The 22,367-nt window shown below is 43.7% G+C and overlaps 1 protein-coding gene across 1 annotated transcript in view; it reads left to right on the forward strand.

The window, feature by feature from the left end:
• Positions 1-22,367, forward strand: part of MYH10 (myosin heavy chain 10) — a 103,256-nt gene that overhangs the window by 38,878 nt on the left and 42,011 nt on the right. The window contains exons 5-6 of the mRNA XM_082775166.1: positions 9,172-9,274; positions 18,962-19,054. Coding sequence (XP_082631292.1) covers positions 9,172-9,274; positions 18,962-19,054 — 196 coding nt within the window. The remainder of the gene's footprint in view (positions 1-9,171; positions 9,275-18,961; positions 19,055-22,367) is intronic.

Genomic DNA, 22,367 nt, shown 5'->3' on the forward strand with positions numbered 1-22,367 from the left:
TGGGGTCTGCAGGCCTGCACCCTGTGCAAAGCGCAGAGCTGGGGAAGTGCCATCGCTGGTCCCGGCCTGGTGGCTGGGCTGCTTCATGAGAGCCCACCCGGAGTACTGTGCTCAGCTCGGGGACCCCGCTGTAAGAAAGGCATGGACCCGTTCAAGTGAGTCCAGAGGAGGCCACGAGGATGCTCGGAGGCTGGAGCACCTCTCCTGTGGGGACAGACTGAGGGAGCCGGGGCTGTTTGGCCTGGGGAAGAGAAGGCTCCAGGGGTCACCTCACAGCGGCCTGCCCGTGCCTGAAGGGGGCTGCAGGAGTGCTGGGGAGAGACTCTGTGTCAGGGGTGTGGTGGTAGGACAGCGGGTAATGTCTTTAAGCTAAAAAAGGGGAGATTCAGGTTAGATATTTGGAAGAAATTCTTTACTCAGAGGGCGATGAAGCCCTGCTGCAGGCTGCCCAGAGGAGCTGTGGGTGCCCCATCCCTGGCAGTGCCCAAGGCCAGGCTGGATGGGGCTGGTGGGAGGTGTCCTTGCCCGTGGCAGGGACTGGAATTAGATGGGCTTTAAGGTCCCCTTGTCTAGGTCTCCGGTCCCTGCCCTTAGTGGCATTGTGTTAACTACTTTATGTGCAATGTACAAAACAGCTCTGAAAGCAGGGATAACATCCCAGAGTGAAAAAGGCTTTGTCCTCTGAGTTTGTGGATGTGCTAGCATGTGCTTGCCTCACATGAACTCTTTTGAAGTAGCTTCATGTTTTTTTCTGTGTATGCATGAGCTTTGTACTCTTCAACATGGTCAGCCAAGGTTGGAGTGGCAGTGCTACAGGATTTAGTGCAGGTCTGATGTGTTTGTGTATAGATCAGAAAGCCTTTAAGATATATTGTTTTCAGGTTTTTTGTTACCTCACCTATAGGGTTAATGTAAGCTCTTGATCTTTCTGGGCTGAAAAGGCAGTTGGATCCTGTTTTATATCTGGAGCAGCACTTCAACGTGGAATATTTGGAGCTTGTGACAGGTTCCATGTCTTGGCTACCAGGCAGTTGGTAAGCTGCTTAGTTGCACATGCATTTGCAGAGAGGAATACAAATGATGAGGAGGGGACACGCTTTCTTATGGCCAGACCTCAGGAGAGTGTGACCACATCTTCTGAAGCCTGGAGCTGCTGGGGACTGCTCTGAAAGCCGCCATAAGATCCTTGGAGACGGTCCCACTTCTGTCAACTATTTGTTAACAAATTTACTATTCCATCTAAAATCCCAGAAGCGGTGCTAAGAAGCAACGGACAGTAGATCTCATAAGGATTCCAACACTGTTCTCGAATCATATTGCAAAATGTGGTATTGAAACTGTTATTACCATGACTCTGGACAAGTTTTGCTACCTATAATTTGCTGTCTCGGATGTACCAATGTTAAGGACTAAACTTAGCAGAAGTGTGGCAGTGTCTGACAGAAGCTGAGATTCTGAGCAACAAATTCCAGGCTCTGTTGGCTGCCTTGTTTTTTTTAACTTGCATTTTCTCATTGAAGTGCTTACGCAGCAGCATGAAGAACCACTTACTGTGTATTACAAAGAAATACAAGTTCCTTCAGTAATGTGGACAGGTCTGTGCCCTCAGCATTATGAAGGTAAGGTACCTTACCTCCAAACTTGACCTGTAGGACCAAATAACATCCAATCAAGGTCTTGCCTTGTGAGAACGTGAAGACACATCAGTTGTTAGGCTCCAAGGGTTCTGTGCTCTCGAAGTTGACCACCTCAGCTTTACCGGCCCAGGAGTCCTTGCTGATGCAACACTGTTATCACCGCTTGGATGCTGACTGTAGAAAAGCATCCTAGGTATTACCACATTGCTCTTCAGGTTAACTTTTCTCTTGAAACACAGTTGCCTTGGTGCTTCTCTCCAAATTGGATACAGACCTGAAAAGCAGCACATCAAAAGCAACTGCATTCTCTTGCACAGGTCTTTTGAACAAATTGGTGTGAAGACGGCTGTCTACTGTTCCTAAGCAGGTTTCCCCATGGGCTTCATGGCAGAGCCATATTCTTTTGTCAGGTTTGCATTATAAACTCATTACTTGACACCTGGTCAGCTGGGATGTTAAATGACCTCCAGCAAGGCTGTGGCAAACTTGTTTGTGTAGTAGACCAAAAGGATGCCTAATGTACTTTGCTCAAGGCTGAGCTAGTGTCCAGGACTCCTCTCTATTGCGTTGCTGCTTCTGTGGTGAAAAGGCGAACTGGACATTTTCCTTCCACGCCACTGGTTTTACAGGTCTTAGACTAAGGCAGGCATAAATAAGGTGAAAGGAGTGTGTCTTAACTGCACTGGAGGTGGTTTCAGAAACTTCTTTGGCAGTTCATAAAAGGCTTGATGTCATCTAATCCCAGACTTGTTGTCTCAGGACATCATTCATCTGATTGACCCCAATCTTCAGTAGAGCTGAAAACCTTCAGAATATTTTTTCTCTTCCCCAGTAGCAGTAATTCAAAGGAGTATTTCAAGCTAGCTGTGAGAAAGGAAACATCACAGAATCATAGAATGGTTTGTATTAGAAGGAACCCTGAACACCATCTAATTTCCAGCCCCTGCCATGGGTAGGGTCCCTTCCCAGCAGCCCAGGTTTCCCCCAGACCCATCCAGCCTTGGGCACTGCCAGGGATGGGGCAGCCAGTGCTTCACACTTTCTGAGAAAGGAATTTCTTCCTCATATCTAATCTAAATCTCCCCTCCTTAAGCTTAAAGCCATTACCCCCTGTCCTATCCCCACACCCCCCGACACACAGTCCCTCCCCAGCTCTCCTGCATCCCCCTTCAGGCACTGGCAGGCCGCTGTGAGGTCTCCCTGGGGCCTTCTCCTCTCCAGGCCGAACATCCTTCAATTTGTGCGTGCAGGTGAGTGGGGAGTTGCAGTGTGCCTGCCACGCTCATCTCTCCTGTTGCCTTGGCTGTAACTGCCTTTCTGTACAGCCTGGAGAGAGATCTCTCCTCCTACTCGGTGAAGGTCTCCCTGGTTAACATCTTCATTGATCTCTTCCTACCTCTAGTTGGTCAAGTTTCCTGGTTTTACAACTTGCTGAGAATCACCTTAATTTAGTTTTCCCAAGAGGATTGTGCTGAAGAATAGCCTGTCTCATTGAAATGCTCATCTAAATGCAGCGTGTGGAATAGGCTAGACTGATGGAGAGTTCTTCAGGCATGCCTCTCATTATATCCTGCTGTTCTGGACGTAATGGGATTACTTGAAGGTTTCCTGTCCCAACCTAATCACATGTTGACGTTCCCTGAGGAGCTTGAGGTCTGTCATGCCCAAAAGATGAGTTTTGCATAAACTGGTGATATTAAAAATTACTAATCCCTTCTCAAAGTTGAATCTAACACCAGGAATGGAAAAAACTACTGCTGCTTTCTCTGGATGCTTGTGTCAGCAGAACATCATGTCCTTTACCTGGCATGGAGGCTGCCTCTTTAGGAGGGTGTTACTCACCGCCAGCTGGTGTGGCTGTCACTCAGTTCTCCCACCCAGACTTGCTGACATAAATGAATTTTTGGTCTTGGTGTGGAAACGAGTTGCCTTAGAACATAAAACAACACTCCTTCTTCTCTTCCTCTTTTTTTTTTTTTTTTTTTTTTTTGCTATTGTTCTCTCTCCCTTCTTTTCATTTGTTTGCCCATTCTCCATCTTTAAGGAACCAAATGCAGACAGTGGTTCCAGTAACTTCATGTTCCTTCTAGCCTGTAAGTACCCTGTAAGCCTGTATTAACCCTGTGTCCATAAGAAGTCAATTACAGAGAAGTGCTAACTTTACACTGTGCCCACACCGAAATGACAAAATAGACAGCGAGGTAAGATGTGACATTGCAATGAGAAGCTGTGCAGGCTTTTCTCTTTGGGAAGCTGCATCTGCTGGACTCCTGGTACGATTTGATGTTTGTCTTTGATTACTGTTCTCTGTTAATGTTAAATAGGAGCACGTGTCAGGCTGCTGGAGGCTGATGATCAAGATGAAGAAACTTTTGTTATGGCATATTAGAATATGAGAAATATCCAAATGTCTCCTGGATTTGTTCTCTTTAGCTGCAAGGTGGCTTCTGGAAATTCAAACATGCAAACATGCCGTACTGCACTTTTTAAGCAAATAGATTCTAAATTTGAGAATCTTACTACAAGCTTATGGTATTCTCAAAACTGAGACTAGGTTTGATAAACAGTCATTTAGCAGATGCTTGCAGCCATACAAGGATATCTAATCTGAATTGGCTTCAGTAGGAGTGGTGGGGCGTGGAGGGAATAGAGGCTGCTTATTAAAGGACAACAGCAGCAAATACCAAGCATTTTTGTATACAACCTCTGGCCAGAGTCCAGCTTGTAACATTCCCTAGACAACTGGTGTTGAGATGATGAGAAGCATCTAAAGGGGAATGGAGAGGCTGTAAAGCAGCCTTGTGAATAGTAAAGCCAATTAATACTCCTCTGTGCTAGCCCAAACTATCACTTAGACCTCTTCGTTACAGAAAATTAGCCAAGTAATTAAAGCGTTCTTTTAATTACAGGTCTCGACTGTAAATATCTGTTTATAACTGGCAGAAGACTTGCTCAGTTGCATCTGGGAATAAGTCCCTTCTGTTCTTCGCAGCCGTTGCTGTGAGGAGGACAAAGGCCTGTTGTTGGGGCTCTCACTTACGCAGTTACTTTCTCCTACAAACAACTTAAGTGCATGCAGCCGTGCTTTGGTGCCGAAGTGGCCACTTGGTGTGAATCGAAGCAGTGCTGCCTGCAGAACTGCACAGCAGGTCGGGTTCCTGGTAATTGTGGAATCAGTCCCCAAGGAGAACTTGCCCAGGTGCCAAGGTGGGGGTGCCGTGTCTCCTTCTGCCAGTGTTCAGCTCCTATAGGGCCTCCTGCCCCCAGGTTACCGTATTGTCCCAGGGCCTCCTGCTGATCAGGAGTGACAAAGACTGATCCTCCTGGGGCAAGGGAAAGGTCTGAGTCCCAGCATGGAAAAATACGGGCTTGTTTGGCTAGTTTTCAGTATTTTAAATCACTGAGAGGTGATCTGTAATAGGGTAGATTAGACAAACTTAATCAGATCACCCCTATATATTGCAGATGCTTATCTTCACAAACCTTGTTCCTGTGCAGTAGGGACTGTGTGTATGGGCAACAAGATGAGGAAGTCTTTCACAATTTCAAAGCTTTCTTTGTACCAGTGTGTGTCCTGTCCTATGTGAGTGCCAGAGCTACATCTCAGGTCCTGCATAGCCCATGCTCTGCAGGGGAAATCACTGACTCACAGTGGGATGTCAGCAACTTTAAACTACTGCAAGTGTCCAGCAAACAGAAATCGCCACTGCAGGCAGAGGTGGTGGTGTAGCCTTGTCCTGCCGTCCTGAGAGTGCTGCCCCTGTACAAGATGTGTAGCTGGCAGTAAGAGGAGCAATTGTTTCAGTGCTGTTCTCCTTCGGAACAGTGCTTCTGTTAGGGTAGGTCTTCCACAGGCAGGCATTTGACCTGCTGATACAATAAAAGTTGTCCCTATAGGTGAGCCATGTGGGACGAGCACAGTGCTCTCCTGGAAGTCAGACCTTGCCTCCCATGCCTGGATGTTGCCTCTTTGCTTTGTGACCTTTGAGTCATCTCTCACTGTGTTCGTTTTGCATGTGCTCAGATGGTAATCTGCTCAGCAGAGGAAATGCCTTCTGCTGTGTGAGAGTTAGGTTGGAGTAGCTTGGGGAAAAAAGGTGCAGCTGGCTGAGAAGTCAGTCGGTAATTCTTGCTAACCAAATTGTAGCTGAGATGAATTTGCCTGAAGAATACTTTCCTTTATTGAAAAATGACACTGTAGGTTCACATCCAGTGAATTTAAAATCATGTAGAAACTTTAAAGTGTTCTTGCTAGCTAAGGTTTTCCTACTTTACATGTGCTTGAAGCTTATTCAAAGCAGAAGCTTTGCTGCTGTGGGGAATGGTGCTTTAACTCCAGATAATGCAAAAATTTGCCTGTGACCCTTAGACTTCATTTGACCTGTCTCTAACGTAGTTTGTATGAAGGGAGAGAGCTTTCAATCAGTTAATGGAATAAGCTCATACATCCAACTTGAGCCTAGTGCTAAAGATGGCTTGCTTGGCTGATTCCACCTGGTGTGCTTGGCATATTCCATAGATGGAGCTGAGATGTGAATTCAGTCTCATTTTTTTTTCTGTTAGTAATGGAATTGAAACCAAAATAAGGGGTGAAATTATGACCTTACTGCAATCGTTAGCAAAGTTGCCATTGACTGAAGTAAGGCTAGGATCTCAGCCAAGGGTTTCCAGTGTTTAATTTATGGTAACATATTAATTGAGTTGTATTAAAACAAGGCTTTGAAAAAGTTAATCTTTAGCTTCATGATACCGTTTCCATTTCCATAAATATTGTACATTGTGTTACTAGAAGTTTACCTTTTTTGGGCAGGTTGGTAGAGGTAGAAGATCTTAATTTATTTTTTATAACTCATGTGTTTGCCCTCCTGGGAAAGAACTAAAGCGTGCAGATGTCCTTATGCCTATAAATGAAGAGGACTTTATCCTAAATCTTCTAATTCTTTTAGAATATATGGCAGCGAAACTATCTAGCTCTGTATCCTGCAGGAAATATTTGGCATACTTGTAAGCTCTAGGGAGAGGAGAACTAGGATGATAGCATCCATTAGTATTGCTTTTGAATGAGAACTTGCATAAAGACCTCTAAAAATCTCTATTAGATTTAAGGACTTTTAGCAAAAGGAATGTATTGCAAGCTTTTGACCTTCCTGTGCCACACGAAGCTGTGCTGGTGTGTATGCCAGAAAAGCCTCTTGATTAGTGGACTCCTCTAAAGCTGGGTGCTGCCCTTTAGGAGGCTAGCATCTGGACTGTATTTACTGTGCATTTTCTTTTCACTGGATGTGTCAGGGTAGGTTTTCATCTTTAAAATTTAATAAACTGTTTCTGTAACTTAACAGAAAAGATTATTTATCTAGTTTTAAAGTCACAGCTAGCAATGTGTTCCCAAGCTCTGATGACAATAAAAACAAATTGTATTGGTTTAAAATGTAAATGTATGTTTTGTTGTACTTATTTTCTTTCTTCTGTTACCTGCTGGAGTAGTTCTAGCATTAAGAGTATTTTAATATACACTTAGAAACAGGCAATACTGCTTTTATTATCACTTGCAGTCATGAGTTATGTTAATATGAGCATTACATTGAAGGAGAAACTAGAAATAAAGACAAATTGGGAAGCAAGAATGGGCATCAGAAGTATGTTTTCTGCTTATTGATCTTCATGTTTCTCTGTTACAATTTTCTATGTAACAAACATAGGGACCTGGTAGAAATGGGATTTTTCACTTAATTAAAAAAAAAAGTGTATTTCCCCTTGTAGTGGTCCCAAAGTACACCCAGTTTGTGTAGCATACTGATGGTATCTTGGCAAAAAGGAAGCCCAGTTATTCATTAGCTAATTCTTGGAGTGGTTATCTTTGTAACCAGCTCTCCAGGTTATACATTCCACATTTATTTTCCATGCATCGAGCAAAGCTGGTGTAGCTAATGCGTTTTGAGGGGCCTGTCTTCTGCTCCTGCAAGTTTTTCAATAGTCAAGTATTTGTGACTTCTGCATTTTTCTTCTTGTGTTCTTTTCCAATTATATCCATTTTTTCATGAGGAAAACCAGAACAACAATGGTTTGACAGGACGAGGTGGGTGCTTCTGAGCTGCAGATGCCACCAGTACGATCTGGTGCCCTGGGTAACCTCTGGTATGGCAGACTGCAGTCCGGTAACTGGGGCTGGGGTCGCATCCCATAACCTGTCTGCACAATCGTTTCGTTCAGTGCTCTCAGCTAACGGTGTCTTCCACAAAACCTGGTCGTTGTCCTTCCAGGTCAAACACATCAAACACCACCAGAACTTCATGCCTAAACTAGGGGCTGCTAGGAACTGAGCACCTGAATAAGTGCAGGCGAGCTGCAAAGCTGGCACACGGTGTGGTGGGGGAAGGCATTAGGAAGACTGCAAAAGAAAGTGCTTGAATTCCCCCCAGCGAATTCACACTTCTCTTTCAGAATCGTAGCTGAGAAGCTTGGAAGCACGTGCAATGTATCCTCGCCACATTTCTGGAGTAGTTGGTTTCCGAACATTAACTTGAACAACCACCGAACGACAGAAGAACTTCCCCTCTCCCATTGCAGCCCCACATAATGAAATGCTTTTCAGTTTTGTGTCCTTAGCACTGCCGGTGGCGGGCTCCATCTTGTGCGGAATGGGCTTCAGCAGGACTGAAATGCCGTTAAAACGTGGCTACATGAGACCTGGCAGTCCCCTTGTGTGGATTTATTTAATGGACTGTATTTAACCAGGTCTAGGTTAAAAAAGACTTGTACCATTGTTTGTGGTCGCTGTGACAGCAGTGGTCAGACCTCTGCCTGTACCATCGAGGCAGTTCATTGCTCTGAGTTTGGGATGCCCCTTACGTAAATCTGGCACTAAATTCTGTCCAACAATCTGCTTTCAGTCGGCCTCTGTCTTAGTGTTCCACATCTGCGGTCCCTATTGATCTGTGTGCTGTGCCACTGCCCTAACTCACCTGGTGCTGAAGATGTAGCCCCATGATGGTAAATGTATTTGGGGCTCGCTAAGAGTGAGGTGAGCAGTGCGAAGAGGCTGGAGGTTTAAAATATTTTACTGGGGTCTGGAACTGGCTTCTAGAGATGCTAAGCGTTTCCATCAGCCTAGTAATCCTCATAACCGGGTCCTGGAATATAAGATACACTAACTGTTTAATAATTTAAATATATATATCTGCACTGTGAAAAAAATAATCTGTCTCAGTCTTTGTGATCAAGGCAAAGAACAAGTCTGTTTCTCATTACTTACGGTAATGTATGAATCCAGGCATACAGTCAGAAGCTTTTAATCAAACTAATGTTATATATTGTATCAACATCCTAATGCCGAGGAGATCTTTAGGATGTAGAAGGTATTTTAAACAAATACTTTGCAGTTCCCTGCCACACCACTGCTTTTGGATTTAGATGGTTACTGGGGTTCTGTTGCGTAGTCTAAGCCATAAATGGAATGAAATGAGGTTGTTTTAAACAAAGAATTGATATACTGTTGAAAATTAACTTTGAGGAAAATGTTTAAAATGTTTTCCAGAGGTGAATCTGGTGCCGGGAAGACTGAAAACACTAAGAAGGTTATTCAATACCTTGCTCATGTTGCTTCCTCCCATAAAGGAAGAAAGGACCATAATATTCCTGTAAGTTGGGAAATCTTTTGTTTTTTTCTATTACTCTTTTGGTAAACTGCCATTTCTGCTTGGAAAAAAAACAAAACCTTTTGAATCAAAGATAAGCTGTAATATAATCCCAGTAATTTTGCTCACCTATTATTTTCCCTTTATTAGTGGCTAAAATGAGTGGTTATGTCAAAACTTCCAGTTAATGTTAGCTGTTTAACTGCTTTTGTGAGATTATGGGCTTTTTGCAAGAATTGTAACTAGAAACAGTATCGAAACTTTGCTACCTCTACTTTGTTTTCAAAAAAAACTTCATTAACTCTGGTGATTCCTGGTGGATTTATTTCCCATTACATGCAGCTTTTAGTACTAGCACATGTGAACAGAATTTGTTCTTTCAAAACTTAACTTGGGGAAAATCAAGTTTAAAAATTGCCATAGATCTAGAAGTCAGCAGCTAATGAAAAGCTTGGCTTTATTGCATCACAAACATGCAAACTTGTTTTTAAGTTGGAGAATCTTGTTTTTTTTTTTTCCTGTAGCAAATCACTTACTGATCTATGCAGAGCTTTATTTAAATTTGTTGCTAATCTCTTCCAGAACTTGCACTGAATTTTTAGCAATTCACAAAACATGAATGGGTTGAAAAGTCTGTTACTATGAGGACTTGGAACACTTAGCAGCGGAGTATTTATTTAACTTTACTACAAGCAAGTAGCTAGCTCCAGTCAGTGCTGGTGTATGCCTGCTTTTTCTCCAGGAGTACCGCAGGCATCTGTGGTGGTTGGAAGCTCTCAGGCTGCATCTTCTGGCTTAGCAGAGACGTCTGTAACTTCTATTGTGTATGGCATGTAGTGTTAAGGTGCTCAGTGGAGTCATAGACTTGTTCGGTGTGTCAGGACTCAAACTCCTGGAGAAACAGGAGATGACTTTTGACCAATTTGTGAAGAAAAGAAAACCAAGAATTTAAGGGGGAGAGGAAGAAAATTGCTCTGCAGGCAGACTTGGAGAAATCTAGCTGAACGAATGGAGGGAACATCAGTCTTTAACTGAAAGCAAATAACGTGACCCTATATATTGCTTATTGAAAGTGTTGCTTCTTTGTTACACAGGGGAGATGAAAAGTAGTATTTCTCAATGTACATCATGCAGTCTGAGTGGGCTGCAGGTTGTGCCTACATCAGTCACAGGCCTTAAAAAGAAGTTTCTTACAATGGAGCGTCAGCAGTGTTGGGCATGTGTGCATGGCATTGCATGGAGAGGACGAGGCTCTGCAGAAAGCTATTCAGAACGTTATCCATCAGACTTGATTTTCTGCATAGGTTCTGGTTCATGGATATTACTGGTTTTCCGCTGCATAACTTTGAACAAAACCAGCAGCACCTTCTTCAGTTTCTACACGAGTAAGATTGCCCACAGCTTTCTGGGGGAAAGTGAATTACGCAGTGTGGGTTTGTAGCGACTACTCTTAAAGCAACTACTCTTAAATATTCTACTGATAGAATATCTTGGGATATTAGATATGCTAGATATCTAATTAGATATCTCAGGATGCCTCCATTTGAAAGAGTTCCAGAAGTCTCTCGTCCAGGTGCTTTTCAGAATGGGTCTCTCTTCAAAGTCAGATTACATTGCTCAAGACCTGGCTGAGCAGAGGATTTTGAAAATCTCAAGGGATGAAGATTACGTGACCTCTCCAGGAGCCTAACCACTTGAAGCTCTCTTTCTGAATGTCTAAAATGTACTGGATATTTCTTTGGCCTTTTTTGTGCTGTATTTCCACAAGCGCTTGGTGCCAGTACACTAGCCAGGAGAAGCACCCTTCCTGAGCTTTGTCAGCACAGCAATTCCTGTGGCAGCTCGCTGGGCCTGGGAGCTGATGCAGGCTCAGGCTGCTGTTCTCAAAGTCAGCCTGGCTTTAACTGAAACTTGTTTTCTCCATTGTGCATATTTTGTGGCTGATATGAGGTGAGGGGATGGAAAGAGAGGAAAGTTGGGGTAGAAAATGTCAGGGAGGGGAAGGATGAGTTGTCTTTTTTAATGCAGTGTTGGCAAATTCAGTTTAAACCCCTGGCTGAGCTGCAACTTAATTCTGTACTTAGCAGTGCCATCAAATAGGGCAGTGGTGCTCATCTCAAGAGTTTAGGAGATGGTTGTTGCAATCGGCTGCTCTGTGAGCCATTGATGACTGGCATGATGGAGACTGGAAGAGTTTCATTCTTTGTAAAAGGCAGCTTAGGCACAAAAAGGAACGGGTTAGTGTCCTGAATGAAAGTTTGGTGCTCTGATCATGCACTTCATTCACTGCAGTGCCACAGTAAGCACCAAGTTAAGCAAATACTTACGGAGAAATGCAGATTGTTTAACCAAACCAGCCTTGAAAATACAAAGGAGTCTTCCTTTTTCTGTATCGATTTGTTTTAATTTATGGCAGACAAAGAATGTCCAACCTCCCCAACTAACTCTGAAAAGCTAAGTAGTGCCAGAACTGCAGTTAGATGTGCAGTCCTTGTTCCTTTTTATGTATTCACCAGCAGGCTGTAGAGGGCTGGTGGTGATCTGTAACACCATTCTGTACAGCATTTGTCTTCTGCTAAATAGGCTTGTTAGACTGCTAGTCATGGATTTATTTTTATCCATCCTGATAAATAATTATTGCTGACTTGTATTAATGATACTTCTAAATGCTGCAAATGCTGCATGGATTTTTTTCAGAAGCATTTTGCATACTGATGAATGAATAATTATTTTCCCAACACTATTCTGAAGGTGAGGGTGGATTTTATGCCCGTTTTGCCTGATGGACCGTTGTTAAGCTGTTAGAAAAAATGTAGCTGACAGTTTGACGCCTCAGGCCATGGACAGAGTAGCACTGGTGTTCTGCCATGTCCCAGCCGCTCACCAAGTGCAATTTTGAGAAGACCAGGTTGTGAAAGGCTTGGCTTATGCAAGGAGCATCACACAGGAGCTGTGCCTGTCCCACGGAGGACAACGTTGTCACCTGGGGCATTCAGCTACTTGTCCGTGAGACTTTTTCTTCCCGACAGTGCTCTCTCCTCTCATGCCAGCTAGTAGCAGTGTGCCCACAGATGAGTCCTGCCAAGCCCCTGGCATGTCACACTCAGGCAGGGTGCCGTGGGAAGGGAGTCAGTACCACACTGTAACCACGGGGAGAGGAAATACCGTGCTGAACAGCCTTAAAACTGCAGCTTCCCAACTCAGTGCTGGAGTCCATAGCCACGCTGTCTCTCTCATTCTCTGCTCAAGATTCTGTCCTGGGCGCTGTGCTAGGAAGTGAGGGTGGGAGGTGATGTAGATGACGGGCAGTGTTATTGTGGGACTCAGCAGAGCAAGGTGAGGCTAGGCTAGCCCCTTAAATTAGGAAGAGAGTCTAGGCTTTCTAGAGCCAGCTAACGGATGGGAGGCAGCTGTACGTGCACTGAGTTATGAGCATGGCCTCATCTACAGATTGAAGGTGGGAGGAAAGTGAGCCTGAATCCTTGCCCAGGGCGTGCTTGATTGAGCTTGGGAAAGGGCACGTGTACAATCCCCTTGGTGTGGAGCAAGGGAGAGAAGCTGGCAGGTGTTTGTTTAAATCACTGAAAGCTTTAGCTTCACATCGCACAAGTCTGAGCTCTAAAGAATTCGGGTGAGTGGGATGTTAAGAACTTTGCAGGTAGAGCTGAAAGTTTTGCTGGCAGAGAGCATACCATGGTTTATTCCGTGGTTATGGTGCTGGGTGTGGAGCAGCCTTACAAAGATGAGCATCGTGCCATGGCTTTGGCATCTCAGACCAAAGGTGACCCTGCTGGCATTAGTTGGTCTGCTCAGCTGCCCCCTGTTCCTGGGCCACAGGCAGCGCTGCCTTCGCTCTCGTTTGCCTTCTGTAGGCCCAGGAGGTGGGGGAAAAAGTATGTTTGGAGGAAGAGAGCAAGGACAGGTAACTGGTGAGCTTGGGGAGGAGGCTGATCTGTCTGGAGAGGAGTTTGGACAGATTAAGCAAGGAGACGTGGAGGGAAACGAGTTCTCGTGAGCTCATAACTTGCCTGTATACTGAGGTGGGAATAAGAAAGGAATGAAATTGTGGTATTGAAGGAGTGTGTTACAGAGCTGCTTTAGTGTGGTTAAATAGCAAGCCTTAATTCAGGCTCTTGGGTTCTGCTTTAGTTTGCAAACAGGTTTTGGATAGGGAGGAAAGTCAGTGCAAAATAGATGAAAAGCACCAAAATGCACACCTGACCTGGCACAAGAAGTGCTGGCTGTCGCTTGCTGCCCACGGTGGTCATTAACTGGTGTGTGCTGCTGGGGAATGGGCTGTGCTTGTAGGCTGCGGAGGGGCCTGGACCCTCTTCGTGGTCAGATAGGTGAGAGCAGCAGGTAACAGACGGACATCCAAGACTGAAAGCAAGCAGCTAAGTTCTATGAAAACCGTATCCAGCCATCGCTGACTCCATTTCCACTCATCTGAACCAGAGCTAGACAATGTCAGGATGAAAAGAATTAGACTTTTTTTGTTTCTTTCCCCTGCACCAAAGCCCTCCCACCCCACAAGACCTCTATTTTCATGAAAATCCAGCTTGCATGATGGTGCTGCTTTAAGTTTCAGAAAGGACTATAAATACTTTCAGGTTTGTGACTGCATTTATTTGCCTCTGCAGCTGAAATGCTAAATGGTTTAATTCCTTTCATTAAATTCAAAGAGATGAAACTGGTTTTGAAGTACTGGATCTTGGGTAGGCCAGTTCAGGCTGAAACTTCTCATAGTGAGGATTTCCCAGATGGGCTTTAACTGCCCTAATTTAAGTGCCGGGGAGTTGATCTGGTGCTGCTCAGCTCTACTCCTGGCGAGGGCAGAAACAGAGACCCTGAGAGAGCAGCTATCTGCTCTGAACATGGGTAAATGAAATGCCTCCTGGGTGTACCTGTCCTCTTCCACTGAGTGCAGCTCTAGTCTCCTGCCGGAGCAGCTAACCTTATTTTTAGCTACCTTAGCTGTTTTCCAAGCGGGCATGATTCAGCTCTGCTGAATTCACCCTGCTTAGCTGAACGAGCCAAACCGTTGCCAGCTGCTTTGAGGACCTCTCTCCAATTCTGTTACTTTGTGCTAAAACAGTTCTAGAGCTTTAAAATAATAGGCATAGAGGAAGTGTGCATCTGGCTTGGTATGAAAATCTCTTCCCCATATTTCATGGCATTTTCCCCATAGGCTCTGAGATGTGAAGCTCAAGATTGGAAAGCTTGCAGACAGGGGAATGGAAGTAATGATGGGATTGAAAATCTGAGCACTTCTGCAGAAACTCTGTTGAATTTTGAGGGCTTCTATTTTATTTTCCATCTGTACCCTTCTTCCTGGCAAAATTTGTAGGTTTTCAGTTTAAGATCTTGCTTCTTATGTGGATGGTCACTCCTGAAAGAAAGAAACGAGACTTCTGTCTATTGTAAGCTTTTGCAGTTGTGAAGTTCATGTTGTACAGCACAGAAAGAAAACCTCAGGCTCCTTCAGGATGGCTTTCCTCCTAGGTTCTGTCATAACCTGCGTGGTATTTTTGAAGAATAATCATCATCTTATCCATACCAAACTACCTTGCAAGGGCTAAGACTGGAGAAAGTTACTTAGTGTTGTGGGTTTCTTTGTTATTTGGCAAAAATGTGGAAAACCGTGTGAAACTAATAATGCTGTCGCCCTTTTTCCATGTTACTCAAGGTCCATCTGTCATCTTGTATTTTATTTGGAATTAGTTCTTTGCATAAACACAGGTTTTAGCATTTTGCGCATGCAATGACAAGTGAATAACTTTCTAAAATTAAATAAGCTTCTATGAAGTGAGTTTATAGTTAAACTAAACCTACTGACATTAATAATTTGGGATGTAACTTGCAGCTGGAATGCTTGCTTGCTAACATATGCGTTTGTTTGTTTGCAATGAACAGCCCGAATCACCTAAACCCGTGAAACATCAGGCAAGTGTTTTTCTTTATGCTTCTAAAGTTTTGTAGGTGAACTTAATACATCATTTCTACTATTTTCTGTCCATTTGTATTTACCTGTATAAGCTTTCCCACATACTTTATTCAGCTAATAGTAAATTTAGTAACTATTTAACTGGTTTTGTAAGAGAATGGGCTGCTGAAGAGCACAGAGGTTCCTCAGCACCACCGAGCACTCCCACCCACCGGTGGGGGCTCTGCTCCTCTCAGCTGAACTCCTCTAGCAGGCTCTGCATCAATGTGCTGCTGAGAGTACAAAACTTCTTAATGCTAAGTAACCTACTAAATAAATGGTAAGGATCAATGGAAGTGACAAAATACTTCTGGTTAACATATGATTTTGCCTGAATGTTTTTATAGCTGCTTGGGTAACCAGAGAAAGACTTTATTCTCAAGTGTGTAAGGCTTGGTGCAACCACTCACCTGAAATCGGGCATCTCCCCTGACCTACCGAGTTGATGCTTATTCACTGTTGCTGCCTGAATTAGCGTTTCCTTGTTGGAGCTTCTGCTGCACTTAGCTCCAGCCAGCCCACGGGCGAGCAGCTAACGCTGCCTGCTCCCCAGTCCTAGCCCACAAGCAGCAGGAATCACAGCGCTGCTGGGGCGTAAAGGGGCACAAAGAGGAGGGCTGGGTGGAAGCTGAGGGTAAGACTGTGGAAAGAGATGAACGATTTGTTCCCACATGTTATGCAAGGTACACGTTCCAGTCTCTAACCTGAGGTGGTAAGTGATGCCTTTTTGTCACGGGCACAAGCCTTTACATAGAGAGAAAGCTTTGCAAGAGCTCCGTGTGGTGTAACCAAGGCCTGGTAACTCAAGAAGCTGCCACGAGTCAGTTCAGCTGATTGTATTCCTCCCCTTGCATTTTCTGAAAGCTGGCTGTGGTGCAACTTGCAGTGGGGAGGGGGGAGGAAAGAAACTGTGGTTTATTGGAGACACAAGTCCCATGGACAGCTGTGATGCCTTTGCTAGTGTGTGGTAACTTGCTAAGCCTCTGTAACCCAATCATGTGTCTGAGCCCCCATGGTCTCATTTTCAGAAGTTACAGACATTCTTAGTATTTAACCTAATCCTTCCTCCATCCAAACCTCAGGCAGTTCTAAGTTTTTCTGTTGTTTTTTTGCTAAAGAATTTCTCTGTTCCAAAAATAAATGAAAGAGTTGAGTTTAACCCTCCTTTTACTTAGAATTAGCCTGCCAGGGTTGAGACACGCTGCTTGTTGCCAAACATTTGAAATGTGTCAGTGGAAACATGCTAATCCAGAAGTGTTGATATTGCATAAACCATAATCATTAACATTTCTGTTTCGATGTCATTTTGAACTACAGAGTGGATCCCTGTTGTATGTGAGTAGCATGTAGTTTCCCTGCCTCACCCAGGCTTCACAATGAACCGAGTCACTGGGATGCTGGTTTTTCTGAAACTGAGACAATAAGCTCTCCTTATCTTGCCATTGCCCTGCATGAAATGTTGCATGACTTCACTTTTTCCACAATGTTGCGATACTGCTTTTTCCAAGTTCTGGTTAGATGCCTATGCTGGAGATATGCCTACAGGCCAATATTAAACTCTTTCCAAAGCACTAAATGCTTCTTCAAATCTTCTTCAAAAAGGTTTTTGAGTGTAAACCAATCTATCTAGAGATGAAAACTACGAAATCCATTTAAAAATTCCCACCACTATTCTTCTCTGAAGCTGTTCTGTGCTGCGCGAGAGGTTTGCTCTTAGATGGCCACGTGAAGTCTGCCTGTGAACAACTGCAGCGGCTCGCTAGGCTGTGATCGCTGCTTGTCCTCACTGTTTTCACCCACGTCTGAGGACACAACTGAATGTTTTCTTCAGATCCCATGGGATGCACATAGATGTGCTCTTAAGAGCTCTGCATTCAGTTGCAGAACTCGAGTGCAATTATTTTATGACTTGCTGCAGAAGTTCCTGTGCACGAAGCTGCATTACTGTTGTGGTGCACAGAGGCACTTCAGAGCTTGGCATCGAGTGCCTGGAGTGCGCTGCTTGCATGCAGCACCGTGATGCTCTTCAGTGGAGCTGCATTCTGAAGTCAGTGTGCTTTCTTTTCCAGAATAGCTAGAATTTGAAATGTAAGCTGTGACATGCTTGCTGCGTTTAATATACGTAATGTGGCTTATTTCAAGCTGTGTACAGCATGGTAAGCAAGCGTCCCACTTCTCGTTTAGTGTCTGAACAGGAGCTGGTCGTGTGGCTGGGAGAGGGGACGGGTGGAGTGGTGTCAGCAAATGCTTTTTTTTTTTTTTTTTTTTTTTTTAACTACCTGCTGCCTTTGCACAGCAGCCTTTTGAATTGCAGATGTCCATGTAGCGGCTATAAGTGATTTAGTTTTCCTCCAGTTGTGATTTTTTTTTTTTTTTTTTTACAGTCCTTAGGAGCTCTTTTAAATAGATAAAGGTGGTAGACCTGACCTGTGGTGTGTAGGCACGCCTGTGGTGTGTGGCCTGACTAGCGGTGTGTTCAGGGCTGAGATGAACACATCCATTTCTTCTTTAGTTACTGTAGAGTTCAGAGAATTTGTAGTCCCAAAGGGAATACGTTTGGATGTAGACAAGCTTTGGGCAGATAGCCTGAGGTCCCATTAGAGAATGAGCAGCCATTTGTTTGCAGAAGGACTTGAAATATATTTGAATATAAAAATAAAAGCCTCTTTCAGGTGTTAACTAGTGACTTTTAAAAATTCCTATGTAAGAATTGACCTCGTGGAAGTCTCAAGAGACTTACTTCCATTTGTAATTGCTCAGTGTGCGGTCTTCATCCATGCTATAAATAATTGGAAAAAGCAGGTTTATGAACACAAACTTCATTTTTTTAAACTACATTCCAGAGACATACCGCTTCATTTTTTTTTTTCTTAAACCATCCCTCAGAGCAGGAAAGCAATATCATATTTTCCTATGTGCATACATGCCTCTTGGGCTCATGGAAGCAGCACAGACGGTTTTTGTTACCAGACCTCTTCATGGACAGCAGTTGTAAAAACTGTTGTGCAATTTCCTTAAGATAAGTACTTTGATTTCCACATCCATTGGCCTGAACTTAAGGAAGCATTAAAAAAAATGCATTAAAGCTGCTGAGCAATTTTGGCTGAATTGGGCAATTTGTAAATGATCTTTGTGTTCGGCGTTGCTGGGTTCTCATTATGCCATTGCGGTGTACTTTTCAGGTGCATTCACTTTAGGTCAGATGTTGCAACGACATGAATGTAAAGCTGATGGAAAATGAGCACTTTGCTGATTTAGAAGTTGATATAAAAAAACATGAGTAGGTTGTCAAATCACTAACGAGATGGTGAGTCACCTTGCACTAAAATCTTAGAAGTTAAATTTAATTTTATTTCTCCCAAGCACATGAAGTCTGTGCCTACTTTCATTAGCCCTAAATGTGAATTTTGTTTTCCACGTTCAATGATTTGTGACATCCATTGACTCCTGTTCGGTCACCTCTGTGTGTGTGTACGTCTGTGTGTGTGCGCTCTTAAATGACAACACAAAACACATTCTTCACTGATTGGAAGAGACTATTGGCAGGTCTAGCAGTGAGGGGGAAGGATGGTAACCTCCTTCTGAAGATGGTATCACTGCCACAACCTGGGTAAAATGACTGTCAGGAAGAAGCAGATTATAGGAAGCCTTCATCACATGAGCACTGTGTTTATGTCCATTCGCTTCTCTGTTTGTATGGTTTTTAGGGGGAGCTGGAGCGTCAGCTTCTTCAGGCAAATCCCATTCTGGAATCCTTCGGGAATGCAAAGACGGTGAAAAACGACAACTCCTCCCGCTTTGTGAGTTACTCCTTTTCTATTTATAGTCTGTAAATCTGGATTACTGTTCATGGAGATACTCCTTTTTAGGAGCTTAAGTAGTATCAGAAGTTTTCTTTGCTCTTTCCTCAGTGACTTCAGGTTTGGTTATAAGGCTGTCTGCGTTGTGTTGCAGTCACTGAAGATGCATCCTCGTTGGCTTTTGGCAAAACTTGCTTTAATTTTATCTAGTTTCCAACCTCCACTATCCTTGAAATGATAATAGCATTAGTAACATAATGAATGCAACTATGCTGTCAATATAAACTGTGGTTTGCATTCGCAAATTACTGCTGTATGTCTATAAAGGGTGAAGGAATAGAGCATCTCTAGGATTTGGCTAAATAAATAGCTTTCCTGTCAATAGCTGTGACTGTATCAGTTGATTTAGAGAGAATATCCACAATTAAAATAAAGAACCAAACTTACATATAAAAACACTTCTAAATCTCGGTGTGCTTCTGACCCCTTTGCTGAAGAGAAGCCAGAAAGACAGCGTGACTTGACGTCAAGGTGTAGGGCATTCTCACACAGTAGGTTGAGTTTTGTTGGGTCAGTGCCTCGTTTTGTTGGAAGTAACTCTTTGTGTTCCATTGTTCTGAAACCAGTAGTGGAATTTGGGATAAATAGCTATTTAACACTTTAAAAAAAAATTCCCTTAAGAAAAAAAAAGCAGTCTCCTATTTTCAGGGGAAAGAGGCTTTTAGTACTGCTTTATAACTGTGTGGGAGGCTTTAAGTCTTTTTGCAAGAACTGAACTAAAATTTACAGAACAAATGAAAGATTTCTTGGCTGCCTTGATGTTTCAACGGTTGCTTGGATTTATTTGTATGAACTCAGCTCAAGCGATAAGGACTCTGGAAAGTTGCATGATTAAATCCTTCAGATTTATCAATCAAGGAGGGAGAGCAGAGTACTGTAGAAATTCAACTTCAGTAACTTTTTATAGCCACATTACTTAAACTACTGGCTGATGCTCATATAAGTTGCATTAGTATTCATAATATCAACAGGTTTCACTGTGCAATAATTCTTGATTCTGTTTCTCGAATCCATCAAATATTGTACTAATTTATGAAGATACTTTTTTCCTGCAAGATGTTAGCATCTGCTCTGCGTTATGTTGAAGCCTGCATTGCCATCGTGAACATGATCACTCAGATGGCTCCAGCTCTATTTTTATAAAGGAGCAAGTATAATGCATTCCAGATGGTGTGTCTTCATGCAAATAAAAAAAAAATCTGACTTAAAAAATGTCTTCCCACAAAGTGAGAACTGCTGTTGTTCAGCACACACAGGCTTAACAGTCTTTACTGTGCAGCGTGAAGAGGCCAGGCTGGGCCCTGTTTGCTGATAATGCCCGGTAACACTGAAATAAGGCTAGTGTTCAGTCACTTTTTTCCCCTCACCTCTACAAAATGCTTGTATTTCCTGTGCTTCAGGAAATAAAGCCTGGAGCTTGCAGTGGATAGGGAAGCTTTGGAATATGGACCTGACAAGACAAATGCTGCTTCCCTCCCTACACGGTTTAAAAAAAGCCATGTACTTCAGTGCTCTAAGGGTAGTGTAAACAGGATCCCGTTGGAGACTAATGGTGGTCATTAGCTGAGAGATTAAAGACTTCAGAGCAAGGCTTGCCTGTGCTCATTGAAAGGACATATTCATATTTCACTCTCAGGAAGATGAGCTAGATCAGTGAGCTCTCTAATATCGGCTTCAGTGGTTACTGAGCTTGGAGGCTGAGGAGGTCCCTGTCCCCTGGGGGGCATCTGCCTTAACGGGCTGTGTTGCCTCTGTGTGTTTCATTCGTGGGGCTGGGGGCTCGGCAGCAGCAATGTAATAACTTTGAAGTGTGAAATAGAGTAGAGCAGTTCTGAATTATACCAGAGTTACACCAGGCTAGACCTTATGTAGTGCTTCGTGCTTGCTCTCACACGAGACATGACAACCCAAGCTGTGTCACTCTGAGAGGTATCTCTGTGACCCATGGTGGGAAAAGCTGCCAGCTGCCTTGCTGGACATGCAGGTACTGACGTGGTATATCGAGCTTATTGGCTGAATTTCAGCAAAATGATGGTTTTATCTGTGTAACAGTTACAACTGTAGCTTTCAGGATGGTTACTGAACAAAAAATACAGTGCTTTAGTTCAAAGTTGAGCTTAGAGCATTCTGTTTCTTCATACCCAGAAATCTGTGTTCAAGTGCCTGGTCTCTTATCGGGTGTGCTTGAAAACAAGCCCCGATCTTTCCAGCAGTTGTTTCAGTGCCACTGACTTTCCAACCAAACTGCACATTAAGCAGTAGGGTTGTAAGCATTGAAGCCAATGTGAAATACTCCAACAGTTCTCCTAAATCTTGGAGAAATCCCTGAGCTGAGGGTGTGCAACTGAGTCAGAGCAGTTGCTGTGCTCTGAGGCCGAGTCGAGGTAAGGCTGGCTTGGGTGTTCCTTTCTCTGGGTGCCCTGGCCTGGCTGGGGAGAGAAGCACAGTCAGTCATGCACACACAAACCTTTTTGGTATGAATGGGCCACCAGGGAACCAAGAGGTCAAAGGTGTTCTGGTAAGTGATGGTTTGAATGATTGCGGTGACTTGTTCAGGTGTTGTAATTCTGCAGCACGGCAGTGCACTGCAGAAACACTTAGTGGGTCAGGCCATTGCTGGAATACATCTATTCTCCACATTGTAGAGCAGAATATTTAATATGGAAATCCGTAGTACATTCCCTGAGTGAAAGGGTTCTGCCAAACAGGAATTCTCTTTAACATACTAATAGCAATAATCTGTCAGACTTGAGATATGGGAGGCCCTGGATAATGATTTCAAGAAAGCTTTCAAAAGGGCTCCACAGAAGATATTAGTAGGTGACTTTGAGCAGATATCATCAAAAGAAGCATTCAGCTGGCTGTTAGCAAATTGCTGTGATACTCCCTGAGCTCCAAAACCTGTTTCTGTGTAGATAAGACTCTAGAAATTGGATGTGATGAAAATGGAGATCCTGGTGTGGTTGCAGAGTATTCCCACTGGTTTCTTCAGACACGTGCATCCAGGGAAATACTTACCAGTTTCATGAGCACAGACACTAGAAGTGGTCCAAATCCAAGCCAGAACCAGTGGGGAACATGTGTGGCAAGCGACAAACCAGGCTGGGGAACTGAAATGGCTTGAAACTGATTAGTTTCAACTCTGAGACCCAGTACCATGTGTTCACTTGCAACCAGTTTCTTCCCAAAAGCCAGTGTGTGGGGGAGGTATGCTCTGTATTTTCTCCTTTGTGGGGAAAAGGAGATGTGTGTG

This window comes from Aythya marila (assembly GCF_965140915.1).
Source record: "Aythya marila genome assembly, chromosome: 18".
NCBI classification, from domain to species: domain Eukaryota; kingdom Metazoa; phylum Chordata; class Aves; order Anseriformes; family Anatidae; genus Aythya; species Aythya marila.